At 54.0% G+C, this 18,109-nt stretch overlaps 1 protein-coding gene across 1 annotated transcript in view; it reads right to left on the bottom strand.

The window, feature by feature from the left end:
• Positions 1-3,563: 3,563 nt before the first annotated feature.
• LOC115385429 (atrial natriuretic peptide-converting enzyme-like) overlaps positions 3,564-18,109 on the bottom strand; it is a 20,536-nt gene continuing 5,990 nt past the window's right edge. The window contains exons 5-20 of the mRNA XM_030087420.1: positions 17,983-18,091; positions 17,805-17,909; positions 14,632-14,837; positions 14,426-14,539; positions 14,137-14,244; positions 13,917-14,027; positions 13,641-13,763; positions 13,364-13,465; positions 13,041-13,272; positions 8,047-8,189; positions 7,800-7,907; positions 7,450-7,563; positions 5,974-6,084; positions 3,936-4,055; positions 3,662-3,790; positions 3,564-3,576 (exon numbers count right to left, since the gene is read on the bottom strand). Of these exons, the coding sequence (XP_029943280.1) occupies positions 3,937-4,055; positions 5,974-6,084; positions 7,450-7,563; positions 7,800-7,907; positions 8,047-8,189; positions 13,041-13,272; positions 13,364-13,465; positions 13,641-13,763; positions 13,917-14,027; positions 14,137-14,244; positions 14,426-14,539; positions 14,632-14,837; positions 17,805-17,909; positions 17,983-18,091 (1,805 nt within the window). The 3' untranslated portion in view covers positions 3,564-3,576; positions 3,662-3,790; position 3,936. The remainder of the gene's footprint in view (positions 3,577-3,661; positions 3,791-3,935; positions 4,056-5,973; positions 6,085-7,449; positions 7,564-7,799; positions 7,908-8,046; positions 8,190-13,040; positions 13,273-13,363; positions 13,466-13,640; positions 13,764-13,916; positions 14,028-14,136; positions 14,245-14,425; positions 14,540-14,631; positions 14,838-17,804; positions 17,910-17,982; positions 18,092-18,109) is intronic.

The raw sequence follows: 18,109 nt of genomic DNA, 5'->3' as shown, positions 1-18,109 counted from the left end.
CCGCTCCCCCCTGCTCCGCCCCGCCTTGCTCCGCCCCGCCCTGCTCCGCCCCACCCCGCCCCTGCTCTGCTCCGCCCCACCCTGCTACGCTCTGCCCTGCTCCACCCCGCCCCGCTCCGCTCTGCTCCGCCCCGCCCTGCTCCGCCCCGCTCCGCCCCGCCCCACCCTGCTCCGCCCCGCTCCGCCCCGCCCCGCCCTGCTCCGCCCCGCCCTGCTCCGCCCCGCCCTGCTCCGCCCCACCCCGCCCTGCTCTGCTCCGCCCCACCCTGCTCCGCTCTGCCCTGCTCCACCCCGCCCGCTCCGCTCTGCTCCGCCCCGCCCTGCTCCGCTCTGCTCCGCCCCACCCGCCCCGCTCCGCCCCGCCCTGCTCCGCCCCGCTCCGCTCTGCTCCACCCCGCCCCGCCCTGCTCCGCCCTGCTCTGCTCCGCCCCGCCCTGCTCCGCCCTGCTCCGCCCCACCCCGCCCTGCTCTGCTCCGCCCCGCCCTGCTCTGCTCCGCCCCGCTCCACCCCGCCCCGCCCTGCCCTGCTCCGCCCCGCCCTGCTCCACCCTGCTCCGCCCCGCTCCACCCCGCCCCGCCCTGCTCTGCTCCGCCCTGCTCCGCCCCGCCCTGCTCTGCTCTGCTCCGCCCTGCTCTGCTCCGCCCCGCCCTGCTCTGCTCCGCCCCGCCCCGCCCCGCCCCGCCCCACTCAGCTCTGCTCCACCCCGCCCCGCCCTGCTCCGCTCCGCCCCGCCCCGCCCCGCTCCGCCCCGCCCCACCCTGCTCCGCCCCGCCTTGCTCCGGTCCGCCCTGCCCCGCCCCGCTCCGCCCTGCTCCGCCCCGCCCCGCTCCGCCCCGCTCCGCCCCGCCCCACCCTGCTCCGCCCCGCCTTGCTCCGGTCCGCCCTGCCCCGCCCCGCTCCGCCCTGCTCCGCCCGCCCCGCTCCGCCCCGCTCCGCCCCGCCCCACCCTGCTCCGCCCCGCCTTGCTCCGCCCCGCCCTGCTCCGCCCCACCCCGCCCTGCTCTGCTCCGCCCCACCCTGCTCCGCTCTGCCCTGCTCCACCCCGCCCCGCTCCGCTCTGCTCCGCCCCACCCCGCCCTGCTCCGCCCCGCCCTGCTCTGCTCCGCCCCGCTCCGCTCTGCTCCACCCCGCCCCGCTCCGCCCCGCCCCGCCCTGCTCCGCCCCGCCCCGCCCTGCTCCGCCCCGCCCCGCCCTGCTCCGCCCTGCTCTGCTCCGCCCCGCCCTGCTCCGCCCACCCCGCCCTGCTCTGCTCCGCCCCGCCCTGCTCTGCTCCGCCCCGCTCCACCCCGCCCCGCCCTGCCCTGCTCCGCCCCGCCCTGCTCCACCCTGCTCCGCCCCGCTCCACCCCGCCCCGCCCTGCTCTGCTCCGCCCCACCCCGCCCCGCTCCGCCCCGCCCCACCCTGCTCCGCCCCGCCTTGCTCCGGTCCGCCCTGCCCCGCCCCGCTCCGCCCTGCTCCGCCCCGCCCCGCTCCGCCCCGCCCCACCCTGCTCCGCCCCGCCTTGCTCCGGTCCGCCCTGCCCCGCCCCGCTCCGCCCTGCTCCGCCCCGCCCCGCTCCGCCCCGCCCCACCCTGCTCCGCCCCGCCTTGCTCCGCCCCGCCCTGCTCCGCCCACCCCGCCCTGCTCTGCTCCGCCCCACCCTGCTCCGCTCTGCCCTGCTCCACCCCGCCCCGCTCCGCTCTGCTCCGCCCCGCCCTGCTCCGCTCTGCTCCGCCCCACCCCGCCCTGCTCCGCCCCGCCCTGCTCCGCCCCACCCCGCCCCGCTCCGCCCCGCCCTGCTCCGCCCCGCTCCGCTCTGCTCACCCCGCCCCGCTCCGCCCTGCTCCGCCCCGCCCCGCCCTGCTCCGCCCCGCCCCGCCCTGCTCCGCCCTGCTCTGCTCCGCCCCGCCCTGCTCCGCCCCACCCCGCCCTGCTCTGCTCCGCCCCGCTCCACCCCGCCCCGCCCTGCTCTGCTCCGCCCCGCCCTGCTCCACCCTGCTCCGCCCCGCTCCACCCCGCCCCGCCCTGCTCTGCCCCGCCCTGCTCCGCCCCGCCCTGCTCTGCTCTGCTCCGCCCCGCCCTGCTCTGCTCCGCCCCGCCCTGCTCCGCCCCGCCCCGCCCTGCCCTGCTCCGCCCCGCCCTGCTCTGCTCCGCCCCGCTCCACCCCGCCCCGCCCTGCTCTGCTCCGCCCTGCTCCGCCCCGCCCTGCTCTGCTCTGCTCCGCCCCGCCCTGCTCCGCCCTGCTCCGCCCCGCTCCACCCCGCCCCGCCCTGCTCTGCTCCGCCCCGCCCTGCTCCGCCCTGCTCCGCCCCGCTCCACCCCGCCCCGCCCTGCTCCGCCCCCGCCCCTGCTCCGCCCTGCTCCGCCCCGCTCCACCCCGCCCCGCCCTGCTCTGCTCCGCCCCGCCCTGCTCCACCCTGCTCCGCCCCGCTCCACCCCGCCCCGCCCTGCTCCGCCCCGCCCCGCCCTGCTCCACCCTGCTCCGCCCCGCTCCACCCCGCCCCGCCCTGCTCTGCTCCGCCCCGCCCTGCTCCACCCTGCTCCGCTCTGCTCCGTCAGTCCAAAATAGAGCCAAGGTCTATTTGTCTCTCCGGTCCGGTCCGTCAGGTCTCCGTACGCATAAATTTCCACAGTTCAGATGCACCAAACAGGAAAGAGAACTCCAACAACCTCCGGCTTTATACAAAATAAAATCATTTTTTCTTTATTAAAAACTTTAAACTGTTATTTGTCCTCACATTAAGGTTCAGATATATCACGAACAGACCATACTGATTAAAATGTACACCTTAAAAAGTGGGCAAAGAAAAACTAAAACACACTTTCAAGTTTATTTGACAAACTTCTGTTTTGCCTGTAATCAAACTATAGTCGAACGTTTCTGAATGTTCACACAGCTGCATGTACGGCCCGTTTGCAGGCTGTTGTCCATAAATTTTGTGTTTTCTACAAAATACATATTCAGGACCATGTATGCATTTTATTCTGAAAGGCCCGAATGTCAACATCCTGTCGCACGAAATTCAGCGTGTTGAAGCACAACAGCCAGGATGAAGAGACGCTGATTCTGGAAGTGGAGAATCATAACATTTTATCTGACCCCAGTCATCCTCTCTACCAGGACGTACAGAGAAAGACGGCAGTGTGGCCCAGACTGCTCAGCTTCTGGAGGTCGATGCTAAACAGCGCTGCGCTGCTCTGCTTCTCCGGCCGGCGGAACAGAGACGCAGCGGAGCGGTGGGTTCTGACAAAACGGACCGGAGCGCAGCGCAGACACACGCAGTGGAATTTAGGGGTCAGTTGTCAAACAGTTTTCTTCAGGTCAACATGTGAAGGAAACTAAACATCAGATAAACACACTCATATTCATCCCTGTGCAACCACACCTGGATGTAGGGAAAGATTAAAAACGGCAACGTGAACACTCTCTCTCTCTCACACACACACACACACACTTACACACACACCCAGCATGCACTGCGACAGGGAGAGAAACTAGCAGACAGAGTAATGAACGAACACACTGAGAAGAAGAGGAAGTTTTACCGTCTCTGGAGCAGAAGAGAGACACTTTCTTCCTGGAATGACATGCATGGCTGCAGCACACACACACACACACACACACAGTTATTTAAAGTTGTCAAACACCATCAGTACAGACTCACATACACTGACACACACCTCCTCTTCTCCAGCCGGCCCTGCAGCGCCGTGCCGTTCCTCTGACTCCACTCCGGATGGACGTGTAACCAACGGCGACGGCCAGGGGAGCGGGGGTCGTCAGTTACCATGGCAACATAGGAGGGGACTCTGGAGGGATGAAGAAAGCACATGAGTGTGGTGTGTGTGTATGTGTGTGCGTGTGCGTGTGCGTGTGCGTGTGCGTGTGCGTGTGCGTGTGCGTGTGTGTGTGTGTGTGTGTGTGTGTGTGTGTGTGTGTGTGTGTGTTACTGACCTTACCCTAGTCCCAGCTGCTGGCAGGTCAGGGCGCTCAGCTCGGGGTTCCACTCGTCGGCGCACACCTGGTACTCCGAGGCCGTTCTGAGCACGGTGAGCCCAGAGCTGTCCAGCGACACTGCAACAGCAACACAACAGTCAGACAACAGTCAGACAACAGTAGAAACAATGAGACAACAACAGCATGACAACAGTAAGACAACACCAGAAACAATGAGACAACAACAGCATGACAACAGTAAGACAACACCAGAAACAATGAGACAACAACAGCATAACAACAGTCAGACAACAGTAGAAACAATGAGACAACAACAGCATGACAACAGTAAGACAACACCAGAAACAATGAAACAACAACAGCATGACAACAGTCAGACAACAGTAGAAACAATGAGACAACAACAGCATGACAACAGTAAGACAACACCAGAAACAATGAGACAACAACAGCATGACAACAGTAAGACAACACCAGAAACAATCGGACAGCAACAGCATGACAACAGTAAGACGATAGTGACATTGAGGCAGCTGCAGCGTCTCCTGCAGTGAGATTGTCCCATAGCCTCTGGGCAGGCGGAGAGGTTGCTGGTTCTACTCTTCATGGTGAGTGACGCGGTAGCGGCTCGCTGCCCCGGGTTGGTTTGCGTGACGACGGCTGTCGTTGCGTCAGGCGTCACAGGCGTCCCCCATCCACGTTCGAGGTCCGTCCCTCGGAGGACTTCCTGAGGGAGTTACAGCATGGGGGAACCGCACGCTCTGTCCGTCTACCCAACATGCCTCGGGGCATCTGGATGGGGCGGGCGTCACGCTGTGGCCGAACGCCGCTTTCCTTCCTAAGGCGCTGTGGAGGCCGCGAGCCGCCAGCCTGGAGGACTCCTACTGGCAGCTGCACGGCGCTCCGCCGGCTGTCCAGACGTCTGACCAGCTGGGCTCTGATGAGGACTCTGCTGTCCAGCAGCGTCTGTCCCACTGGGGGGGACACCATTCTACATTCCTATTGGGCCGCAGGCCGGCCTCCGCCCCAGGCTGTGCACTGCCTCTCCAGCAGGGCGGGGTCTACGTCAGGGGCCGCCCTGTAGGGGGCGCCCCTGGATGAGCTGTGTGCTGCCACCTGCTGGACGACGCCTGGCACCGTCTCCAGGTTCTACAGCAGGGGTCTGCAACTGGCGGCCCGCGGGCCGAATCCGGCCGAGTCTGGAATCCCAAACTTATAGGGGTTCCTGGGTCACCCAGGGGTCACCCAGAGGTCACCCAGGGGTCACGACTGGATGTTGTTGGTTTACGGACTCGAGCTGCACATGGTGAAGGGAACATGCCAGAGCTTTAAGCTCCGCCTCTGGCGGTCATCCGGGATTCAACAACAATAACGAAACAGTAGTAACAATCAGACAGCAACAACAACTGTATCACAACAGCAACAACGAGGGAACAACAGTATCAAAACAACAATAGGACAACAAGCGTACCATTGCAATAACAACAATAATATCACAACACAACATCAGTACACTACAGCGAGAGACAAACTACAACAGTAACTTTGAGTTGAAACAAATGTAAGAAAACGACAATAGGACAACAACCACACATCAATAATAGCAATAAGTAAACAAAACAAACAAAAACAGCAGAATCACAACAACAACAACAACAACAACCAGAAAACAACGTCATCACAGCTACAATAAGACTCAGAACAACAATAACAGCTGGACAGAAAAGGTATCATAACAGTGATCATGAATAACAGTATCACGATAATCACAATCAGACAACTACAGTGTCACAACAACAACACCAAGACAACAGTATCACAACAGTCACAAGAAGAAAAGAGCACTGTCAAAACAACAATAAGACAACGACGAGACAGCAACAGTATCAGAAGAACATCACAATGTCACGACAACAACAGCACCATATCAACCCTATGCGATCTTTTTAAAAATCAAAGACGTGTGTGTGTGTGTGTGTGTGTGTGTGTGTGTGTGTGTGTGTGTGTGTGTGTGTGTGTGTGTGTGTATTCCTACCACAGTTCCACTCATCAGAGCTGTCGGAGCAGTGTTTCCTTCCATCGCACCACAGAGTTCGATGGACACACTGATGGTTGTTACAGGAGACCTCATTATCTCTACACACAGCTGAGGACACACACACACACACACACACACACACACACACACACACACACACACACACACACACACACAGTCGGAGTCAGTTGAGATGGAACATATCTTTTGTCTAATTGGCAAAAATGCAGTAATGATCAGGAACCGGGACCGGTCCTCTGGGAGAACAGGACACTTCCTGTCCCCAGACTTTCTGTCCGGGGACAGGAAGTGTCTGGGGACAGGGAGTCTGGGGACAGGAAGTCTGGAGACAGGAAGTGTCTGGGGACGGGGAGTCTGGGGACAGGAAGTCTGGAGACAGGAAGTGTCTGGGGACGGGGAGTCTGGGGACAGGAAGTCTGGAGACAGGAAGTGTCTGGGGACGGGGAGTCTGGGGACAGGAAGTGTCTGGAGACAGGAAGTGTCTGGGGACAGGAAGTCTGGAGACAGGAAGTGTCTGGAGACAGGAAGTGTCTGGGGACAGGAAGTCTGGAGACAGCTCCTGCTCCTCTCTTGTCTCTGCTCCTCACACACATTTGTACTTCTATCGTTGTGAGGACACTCACTGACATAATGCATCGCCTAGCCCCTAAAACCTGACCCAGACCCAGACCTGAACCTGACCTGAACCTGACCTGAACCTGACCTGAACCTGACCTGAACCTGACCTGACCCAGACCCAGACCTGAACCTGACCTGAACCTGACCTGAACCTGACCTGAACCTGACCTGAACCTGACCTGAACCTGACCTGAACCTGACCTGAACCTGACCTGACCCAGACCCAGACCTGAACCTGACCTGAACCTGACCTGAACCTGACCTGAACCTGACCTGAACCTGACCTGAACCTGACCTGACCCAGACCCAGACCTGAACCTGACCTGAACCTGACCTGACCCAGACCTGAACCTGACCTGAACCTGACCAAAGCCTAATTCTAACCCCAACCCAATAAATCAAGTCTTAACCCTCCAAAAGGTCTGGAGAAAACTGAGGACCAGCAAAAGTGTTGGTAAAAAGGAATTCTGGTCCTCAGATACGAGTATCTACAAGAACACACACACACACACACACACACACACACACACACACACACACACACACAGGTTCGTATTTCTATCCTCGTGGGGACCTTCCATTGACTCCCATTCATGTCTAACCCCTGACCCTGACCCTAACCCAGACCACCACACAGCCTGACCCTGAAGAAATGTTTTTTCAGTAACAACAACATGGTGAAGAGAACACTGTTTCCCTCATGAGGACCGGAAGAAGGTCCACAAGGCACATCGAGCAGGTTTGCAGGTTTTCCTATCCTTGTGGGGACATTTGGTCCCCACAATGATAGGAAAATGAGTACACACACACACACACAGAGTCAGGTGGACTCACAGCAGTTGGCCTCGTCCACCAGCAGGGGGCAGTCTGGGAAGCCGTCACAGATCATACTGGTCTGGATGCAGACTGAACTGCCGGGACACTCCCAGAGAGCACGCTCCGAGCAGCCTGCACACACACACACACACACACACACACACACACACACACACACACACACACACACACACACACACACACACACACACACACTGTCAGCTGGACACTCCCAGAGAGCACGCTCCGAGCAGCCTGCACACACACACACACACACACACACACACACACACACACTGTCAGCTGGACACTCCCAGAGAGCACGCTCCGAGCAGCCTGCACACACACACACACGCACACACACACACCGCAGTGGTCCTCGTCGCTGCGGTCGTCGCAGTCCGGGTGTCCATCACAGCGTTTGGTTGCCAGGACGCAGCGACCCGACCGGCACTTGAAGTGGCTGGGTGAGCATTCTGTCTCCATGGCAACAAGAGGACAGCAGGCGTAAGGGGAGCGCCGGAGACACCGCGGGGACGGCACGCCGCGGGGACGGCACGCCGCGGGAACGGCACGCCGCGGGAACGGCACGCCGCACGCCGCGGCGGCTCTTACCGTCCACGCCGTCCTCGGGCAGCAGGCACGACGCGTCCCCGCCGTCCTCCGGGAACTGGACGCAGTCCGAGTCCTCCGGCCACTGCAGTCCCACGATGCCGAGCACCGACTCACACTTCTCCTTCGCAGTCCGGCACAGAGACCTGGGGTCAAAGGTCACGATCAGATAAACCCACCGCTCGATGGGTCAGCCCAGGCTGACCGGACTAACCTGCTGAGACAGACTAGTCTCTGACCTGCAGGGCACATGGTCTACAGGTTAACTAGTCTATAACCTGCAGTGTACCTGGGTTAAAGGTTAACTAGTCTCTCACCTGCAGTGCACCTACGTTAAAGGTTAACTAGTCTCTGACCTGCAGTGCACCTACGTTAAAGGTTAACTAGTCTCTGACCTGCAATGCACCTACGTTAAAGGTTAACTAGTCTCGGACCTGCAATGTACCTGGGTTAAAGGTTAACTAGTCTCTGACCTGCAGTGTACCTGGGTTAAAGGTTAACTAGTCTCTGACCTGCAGTGTACCTGGGTTAAAGGTTAACTAGTCTCTGACCTGCAGTGTACCTGGATTAAAGGTTAACTAGTCTCTGACCTGCAGTGCACCTACGTTAAAAGTTAACTAGTCTCGGACCTGAAGTGTACCTGGATTAAAGGTTAACTAGTCTCTGACCTGCAATGCACCTACGTTAAAGGTTAACTAGTCTCGGACCTGCAATGTACCTGGGTTAAAGGTTAACTAGTCTCTGACCTGCAGTGTACCTGGGTTAAAGGTTAACTAGTCTCTGACCTGCAGTGTACCTGGATTAAAGGTTAACTAGTCTCTGACCTGCAGTGCACCTATGTTAAAGGTTAACTAGTCTCGGATCTGCAGTGCACCTACGTTAAAGGTTAACTAGTCTCGGACCTGCAGTGCACCTGGGTTAAAGGTTAACTAGTCTCTGACCTGCAGTGTACCTGGATTAAAGGTTAACTAGTCTCTGACCTGCAGTGCACCTACGTTAAAGGTTAACTAGTCTCGGACCTGCAATGTACCTGGGTTAAAGGTTAACTAGTCTCTGACCTGCAGTGTACCTGGGTTAAAGGTTAACTAGTCTCTGACCTGCAGTGTACCTGGATTAAAGGTTAACTAGTCTCGGACCTGCAGTGCACCTACGTTAAAGGTTAACTAGTCTCGGACCTGCAGTGCAAGTACGTTAAAGGTTAACTAGTCTCTGACCTGCAATGCACCTACGTTAAAGGTTAACTAGTCTCTGACCTGCAGTGCACCTACGTTAAAGGTTAACTAGTCTCTGACCTGCAGTGTACCTACGTTAAAGGTTAACTAGTCTCTGACCTGCAGTGCACCTGGATTAAAGGTTAACTAGTCTCGGACCTGCAGTGTACTTGGATTAAACGTTAACTAGTCTCTGACCTGCAGTGCACCTGGATTAAAGGTGAACTAGTCTCGGACCTGCAGTGTACTTGGATTAAAGGTTAACTAGTCTCTGACCTGCAGTGCACCTGGATTAAAGGTTAACTAGTCTTGGACCTGCAGTGTACTTGGATTAAAGGTTAACTAGTCTCTGACCTGCAGTGTACCTGGGTTAAAGGTTAACTAGTCTCTGACCTGCAGTGCACCTGGGTTAAAGGTTAACTAGTCTCTGACCTGCAGTGTACCTGGGTTAAAGGTTAACTAGTCTCTGACCTGCAGTGTACCTGGATTAAAGGTTAACTAGTCTCTGACCTGCAGTGTACCTGGGTTAAAGGTTAACTAGTCTCTGACCTGCAGTGCACCTACGTTAAAAGTTAACTAGTCTCGGACCTGAAGTGTACCTGGATTAAAGGTTAACTAGTCTCTGACCTGCAGTGTACCTGGATTAAAGGTTAACTAGTCTCTGACCTGCAGTGCACCTACGTTAAAGGTTAACTAGTCTCTGACCTGCAATGCACCTACGTTAAAGGTTAACTAGTCTCGGACCTGCAATGTACCTGGGTTAAAGGTTAACTAGTCTCTGACCTGCAGTGTACCTGGGTTAAAGGTTAACTAGTCTCTGACCTGCAGTGTACCTGGATTAAAGGTTAACTAGTCTCGGACCTGCAGTGCAAGTACGTTAAAGGTTAACTAGTCTCTGACCTGCAATGCACCTACGTTAAAGGTTAACTAGTCTCTGACCTGCAGTGCACCTACGTTAAAGGTTAACTAGTCTCTGACCTGCAGTGTACCTACGTTAAAGGTTAACTAGTCTCTGACCTGCAGTGCACCTGGATTAAAGGTTAACTAGTCTCGGACCTGCAGTGTACTTGGATTAAAGGTTAACTAGTCTCTGACCTGCAGTGCACCTGGATTAAAGGTTAACTAGTCTCGGACCTGCAGTGTACTTGGATTAAAGGTTAACTAGTCTCTGACCTGCAGTGTACCTGGATTAAAGGTTAACTAGTCTCGGACCTGCAGTGCAAGTACGTTAAAGGTTAACTAGTCTCTGACCTGCAATGCACCTACGTTAAAGGTTAACTAGTCTCTGACCTGCAGTGCACCTACGTTAAAGGTTAACTAGTCTCTGACCTGCAGTGTACCTACGTTAAAGGTTAACTAGTCTCTGACCTGCAGTGCACCTGGATTAAAGGTTAACTAGTCTCGGACCTGCAGTGTACTTGGATTAAAGGTTAACTAGTCTCTGACCTGCAGTGCACCTGGATTAAAGGTTAACTAGTCTCGGACCTGCAGTGTACTTGGATTAAAGGTTAACTAGTCTCTGACCTGCAGTGCACCTGGATTAAAGGTTAACTAGTCTTGGACCTGCAGTGTACTTGGATTAAAGGTTAACTAGTCTCTGACCTGCAGTGTACCTGGGTTAAAGGTTAACTAGTCTCTGACCTGCAGTGCACCTGGGTTAAAGGTTAACTAGTCTCGGACCTGCAGTGTGCTTGGATTAAAGGTTAACTAGTCTCTGACCTGCAGTGTACCTGGATTAAAGGTTAACTAGTCTCTGACCTGCAGTGTACCTGGGTTAAAGGTTAACTAGTCTCTGACCTGCAGTGCACCTACGTTAAAGGTTAACTAGTCTCTGACCTGCAGTGTACCTACGTTAAAGGTTAACTAGTCTCTGACCTGCAGTGCACCTGGATTAAAGCTTAACTCGTCTCTGACCTGCAGTGTATCTGGGTTAAAGGTTAACTAGTCTCGGACCTGCAGTGTACTTGGATTAAAGGTTAACTAGTCTCTGACCTGCAGTGCACCTGGGTTAAAGGTTAACTAGTCTCGGACCTGCAGTGTACTTGGATTAAAGGTTAACTAGTCTCTGACCTGCAGTGTACCTGGGTTAAAGGTTAACTAGTCTCTGACCTGCAGTGCACCTGGGTTAAAGGTTAACTAGTCTCTGACCTGCAGTGCACCTACGTTAAAGGTTAACTAGTCTCTGACCTGCAGTGCACCTACGTTAAAGGTTAACTAGTCTCTGACCTGCAGTGCACCTGGATTAAAGGTTAACTAGTCTCTGACTTGCAGTGTACCTGGGTTAAAGGTTAACTAGTCTCGGACCTGCAGTGTACTTGGATTAAAGGTTAACTAGTCTCTGACCTGCAGCGCACCTACGTTAAAGGTTAACTAGTCTCTGACCTGCAGTGCACCTACGTTAAAGGTTAACTAGTCTCGGACCTGCAGTGCAAGTACGTTAAAGGTTAACTAGTCTCTGACCTGCAATGCACCTACGTTAAAAGTTAACTAGTCTCTGACCTGCAGTGCACCTACATTAAAGGTTAACTAGTCTCTGACCTGCAGTGTACCTACGTTAAAGGTTAACTAGTCTCTGACCTGCAGTGCACCTGGATTAAAGGTTAACTAGTCTCGGACCTGCAGTGTACTTGGATTAAAGGTTAACTAGTCTCGGACCTGCAGTGTACTTGGATTAAAGGTTAACTAGTCTCTGACCTGCAGTGCACCTGGATTAAAGGTTAACTAGTCTCGGACCTGCAGTGTACTTGGATTAAAGGTTAACTAGTCTCTGACCTGCAGTGCACCTGGATTAAAGGTTAACTAGTCTCGGACCTGCAGTGTACTTGGATTAAAGGTTAACTAGTCTCTGACCTGCAGTGCACCTGGATTAAAGGTTAACTAGTCTTGGACCTGCAGTGTACTTGGATTAAAGGTTAACTAGTCTCTGACCTGCAGTGTACCTGGGTTAAAGGTTAACTAGTCTCTGACCTGCAGTGCACCTGGGTTAAAGGTTAACTAGTCTCGGACCTGCAGTGTGCTTGGATTAAAGGTTAACTAGTCTCTGACCTGCAGTGTCCCTGGATTAAAGGTTAACTAGTCTCTGACCTGCAGTGTACCTGGGTTAAAGGTTAACTAGTCTCTGACCTGCAGTGCACCTACGTTAAAGGTTAACTAGTCTCTGACCTGCAGTGTACCTACGTTAAAGGTTAACTAGTCTCTGACCTGCAGTGCACCTGGATTAAAGCTTAACTAGTCTCTGACCTGCAGTGTATCTGGGTTAAAGGTTAACTAGTCTCGGACCTGCAGTGTACTTGGATTAAAGGTTAACTAGTCTCTGACCTGCAGTGCACCTGGGTTAAAGGTTAACTAGTCTCGGACCTGCAGTGTACTTGGATTAAAGGTTAACTAGTCTCTGACCTGCAGTGTACCTGGGTTAAAGGTTAACTAGTCTCTGACCTGCAGTGCACCTGGGTTAAAGGTTAACTAGTCTCGGACCTGCAGTGTGCTTGGATTAAAGGTTAACTAGTCTCTGACCTGCAGTGTACCTGGATTAAAGGTTAACTAGTCTCTGACCTGCAGTGTACCTGGGTTAAAGGTTAACTAGTCTCTGACCTGCAGTGCACCTACGTTAAAGGTTAACTAGTCTCTGACCTGCAGTGCACCTACGTTAAAGGTTAACTAGTCTCTGACCTGCAGTGCACCTGGATTAAAGGTTAACTAGTCTCTGACTTGCAGTGTACCTGGGTTAAAGGTTAACTAGTCTCGGACCTGCAGTGAACTTGGATTAAAGGTTAACTAGTCTCTGACCTGCAGGGCGGGACCCTCTGCAGGGTCAGCGGGTCACACTTGGGCACCAGCAGGGTGCAGGCGTAGAACATGAGGAACTGGTAGCAGCCGGTCTGGACCAGGGCCGGGAACAGCGAGGACTCCCAGGACACGGCGCTCTCCCTCTGGGACTGGTGGCCCAGGTAGTTGGGGTAGCTGGTCAGGTTGTAGGGCAGGTTCATGCACAGCTCCAGGCTGATGGGCTCACAGGCGGCTGGACACACAGACCAGGGTCAGGACCAGGTCCCGGAGTCACGGCCAGGACCTGGTCCCTGTCTCGGCTCCGCCCCCTGCTGGAGACTCACTGCAGTTGTTTCTCAGGTTGCAGGTGGAGCCTCCTCCTCCGCAGGATGACTGACAGGAGGCGGAGCTACAGTCCAGCTGACCGGGGACACACACACCCCGAGCTGGAGAACACACACACACACACACACACACACACACAGAGTTGAGGTTGTTTCTTCAATCTTCATTTATCCCACTGAGTGATCTGATCTCAATAAACACCACAAAACACAATAAAAACACACTCATGTTGTCAGTTGGATTGTGTGTGTGTGTGTGTGTGTGTGTGTGTCTCACTCTGCTCTCGGTTGCAGTGCTCTTCATCACTGCCATCCTTACAGTCATCCTCACCGTCGCAGTGGAAGGCCAGAGGGATGCACTGACCGTTCCTGCACTCCAGGAGACCCTGGCTTCTACAGGCTGCACACGCACACACACACACACACACACACACACACACACACACACACACACACACACACACACACACACACACACACACACACACACACACACACGGGTGAGACAGGACGGCGCTGTCGACGGCGTTGCCACGGCGCCGCAGTGACTTACAGCAGTTGAACTCGTCGCTCTTGTCCAGGCAGTCGTGGTCTCCGTCACACAGCCAGTCTGAGGACACACAGCGTCCGTCCCCACAGCGGTGCTCCCGGGACGGCTCACACACTGTCCACACGCACACACACACCCAGCGGCACTCTGCTGGATCCTTGCTGATTCTAGTGTGTCTGTGTGAGTGTGTGTGTGTGTGTGTGTGTGTGTGTGTGTGTCTCACCACAGTCGAGTTCGTCACTAAGGTCACCGCAGTCATCATACCCGTCACACACCAGAGAGGGTGACAGACAGCGACCTGTGCTGCAGCGAAACTCTGCATCTGTACAAACTACACACACACACACACACACACACACACTTTCAAAACCTGAACCTTTCCCCCTCATCCAATTTAAAGTCACCGATAAAAACATCATCAATGAAAACCTTTATGCAGTGTGTGTGTGTGTGTGCGTGTGTGTGTGTGTGTGTGTGTGTGTGCGTGTGTGTGTGTGTGTGTGTGCGCTCACCGCAGTGTGTCTCGTCGCTCCAGTCGTCACAGTCATTGAAGCCGTTACACACCAGCTTCTGGGAGACACACAGTCCTGATGCACACAGGAAGCTGTCCGTCCCTCCACACACAGCTACCGACCAATCAGAGACAGCGCAGCTGTGACATCACCATCTGCTTCTCTGAACCAATGACAACCAGGTGTGTGTGTCAGTCAGCACTCACAGGACTTCCCTTTCATCTGCCTCGGTGAGTAGCAGACCGGAGGAGGCGATGAAGATGAGGATGATGAAGGTGATGAAGATGGCACGGTGTTGTTGAACTGAGAACATCGCAGGAAGTCGGGCCAGGAGGCGTTGAACATCTGGAGAACTGGCTCACAACCTTCTCTGGCAGCTTCACAGAAGGACGCACAGGGCAGCACCACACGCCTACACACACACACACAGACACACACACACACACACACACACACACACACACACACACACACAGGGTTATACTGTAAATCCTCTTACAGCAGCCGGGGCTTTGATTTCTCTCAGCTGTAGCTGCTCCAGGCTCTTAATGGAAGGAGGCATGTATAAGAGAGAGGCTTGTATTTAAACATTTTCAAAAAGAGCAGGGAGATCTTTTGTGTCGATTTGAACCCAGTAAAAATTTACTGAGCTCATTTATTTTTTCAATCGATGTGAAAAAATGAAATCTCAACATGGAGTTTAATGTTTTCTGTCCCTCCGCCATTTTTGCCGGACGTGTGTAATACACACAGTGGCCACACCAGGAGGACTGGCGCTGTAGCACAGACTACTGTCAGTACAGCACTGCAGCGCCTCTCAGAGAAAAAGAAAAAAAAAAAAAGCCGGCTTGTATTTGGAGGCAGCTTTTATGAGATTTCTTCAAAGACGCACCAGGCATTAAAGGAGACGGGCTTTTCATGGAGTACAGGTCATTATTAGAGGATTCACGGTATCTCAGAAACGACACTAAAGTTCAACATGGAGTTCCACAGATCAGTCTGCCTACAGTCGTCCTACAGTCTAAAAACAGTCTGCCTACAGTCTACCAACAATCTGCCGACAGTCTGCGTACAGTTTACCAACAATCTGCCTGCAGTTATCCTACAGTCTAAAAACAGTCTGTCTGCAGTCGTCCTACAGTCTAAAAACAGTCTGCCTGCAGTCTACCTACAATCTGCATACAGTCATCCAACAGTCTGCCTACAGTCGTTCTGCAGTCTGCTTACAGTCTACCCACAGTCTGCCTACAGTCTACCATCAATCTGCCTACAGTCGTCCTACAGTCTGCTTACATTCTACCAATAATCTGCCTACAGTCATCTAACAGTCTGCTTACAGTCTGCCTACAGTCGTCTAAGAGTCTGCCTACAGTCTGCTTACAGTCTGTCTACAATCGTCCTACAGTCTAAAAACAGTCTGCCTACAGTCTAACAACAAACTGCGTACAGTTGTCCAACAGTCTGCCTACAGTCATTCTGCAGTCTGCTTACAGTCTACCATCAATCTGCATACAGTCGTCCTACAGTCTACCAACAATCTGCAAACAGTCATCCTACAGTCTACCAACAATCTGCCTACAGTCGTCCAACAGTCTGCCTACAGTGGTCATACAGTCTGCCTACAGTGTACCAACAATCTGCTTACATTCATCCTACAGTCTACCAACAATCTGCCTACAGTCGTCCAACAGTCTGTCTACAGTCGTCTAACAGTCTGCTTACAGTCTGCCTACAGCCGTCCAAGAGTCTGCCTACAGTCTGTCTACAATCGTCCTACAGTCTAAAAAGTCTGCCTACAGTCTGTCTACAATCGTCCTACAGTCTAAAAAGTCTGCCTACAGTCTGTCTACAATCGTCCTACAGTCTAAAAAGTCTGCCTACAGTCTACCAACAGTATTCTTACAGTTGTCCAACAGTCTGCCTACAGTTGTCCTACAGTCTGCTTACAGTCTACCCACAGTCTGCCTACAGTTGTCCTACAGACTGCTTACAGTCTGTCTACATTCGTCCTACAGTCTGCCTACATTTGTCCTACAGTCTGCTTAGTCTACCAACAGTCTGCCTACAGTCGTCTAACAGTCTGCTTACAGTCTGCCTACAGTCGTCCAAGAGTCTACCAACAGTCTACTTACAGTCGTCCTACAGTCCTCATACAGTCTACCAACAGTCTGTCTACAGTCTGCCTACAGTCGTCCTACAGTCCTGTGCTGTAGTTCCTGTCCGGTGCTCAGCTTTCTTCCAGATTCTCCCCAGATGTTTGTGACTTCACTTCCTGGTCTGAGCACCAATAGAAAGGCAGAGCTGCTGAGGCTCCGCCTCTATAGTCTCCAGTGGCGGACTGTGCATTTCACACTAAGGCCTTCAGAACAGATCCGCCTGAACCAACCCACCTCTCAATTACTATTTTATGTCTATAAAAAACTCTTATCATGCAGATATGCACATAAAGAGTTGTTGCACAGCAGATAGATACTTGTGCAGCCAGAATAAATCTGTGCACATACAATGAGCATCAACAACTTAACAAAACAGCAATATTATTCAGGAAAAGAGGAACATTTTACTCACCAAAATCCCGATTATTTGTAAACAAAATCCATCCTCCTTTCCTTCCTCAAACAGAGTTCAACTGCTCTGTCATATAGATTATCCAGCGTTTCAGTTCCATAAAGCCAGGGCTGAAAGTCCAGCTGCCCTGTGGGATTTCTGGCATAAGTTTTATTTCTCTTCAGGTCTTCTTCTTCTTCTTCTTCTTCTTCTTCTTCTTTGGAATAATTGAGGTAGGCGACCAACAACTTAGGTGCATAGCGCCCCCTACTGTATCTCTTGGTGAATGTAAATCAGAGGGCCTGGATCTGCTGTTGTTAGAAGCTAGAAGGCGCTGAGTCGCCAACTCGAAATCTGATTGGTTGAAGCAGCTGTCTGTTTGACGCTTCACTTTACTTCACTGCGCCATCAGAACGGACAGCGAAGGCCTCAGGCAGATTTCTTTGACCCTAGCAACAGATGATGCCTGAAATCTGATTGGTTAAATGATTTAATATGAAAAAAACATGTCTGGAAGCAGCGCGACCACGGGAGAACTATGAAAGGAACCAGAACATACCGTTTGGAATCATTTAGTAAGTATTTATGGACAAAATATAATTTACATCAGTCTGTAATTCAGATACTTTTTAGGCCAACAGAGAAGGCTTTGCAGGCCCTGACGGCCCACCACTGATAGTCTCCCCGTTACAGTTTTCTTCTGGTGTGTGTGTTGTTTTTGAAAATGACGTGTGTGTGTGTGTGTGTGTGTGTGTGTGTGTGTGTGTGTGTGTGTGTGTGTGTGTGTGTGTGTGTGTGTGTGTGTGTGCGTGCGTGTGTGTGCGTCCGTCACCTGTCCTGAACGCCGTCAGCAGACACACACTCCGGCAGCGCCAGCGAGCAGCCGAACAGCAGGATGTGTCTGTAGCAGGAGAGCCTGCTGAGGTAGCTGAAGAACCTGCAAGACACAGCAGTGTGTGTGTGTGTGTGTGTGTGTGTGTGTGTGTGTGTGTGTGTGTGTGTGTGTGTACCTGAGCAGCATGTCCACCTCGGAGCTCCTCACCACGGCAGCAGAGGACGCCAGCCAGGTGTGGTTGTACGGCAGCATGTGACACTGTGGCTCAGTGATCAGCTGGCAGGCTGCACACACACAGGTCA

The sequence above is a fragment of the Salarias fasciatus genome, unplaced genomic scaffold (genome assembly GCF_902148845.1).
Source record: "Salarias fasciatus unplaced genomic scaffold, fSalaFa1.1, whole genome shotgun sequence".
Classification (NCBI taxonomy): domain Eukaryota; kingdom Metazoa; phylum Chordata; class Actinopteri; order Blenniiformes; family Blenniidae; genus Salarias; species Salarias fasciatus.
The sequence above is the reverse complement of the archived record's forward strand: the minus strand, read 5'-3'. Positions and strand labels throughout refer to the sequence as shown.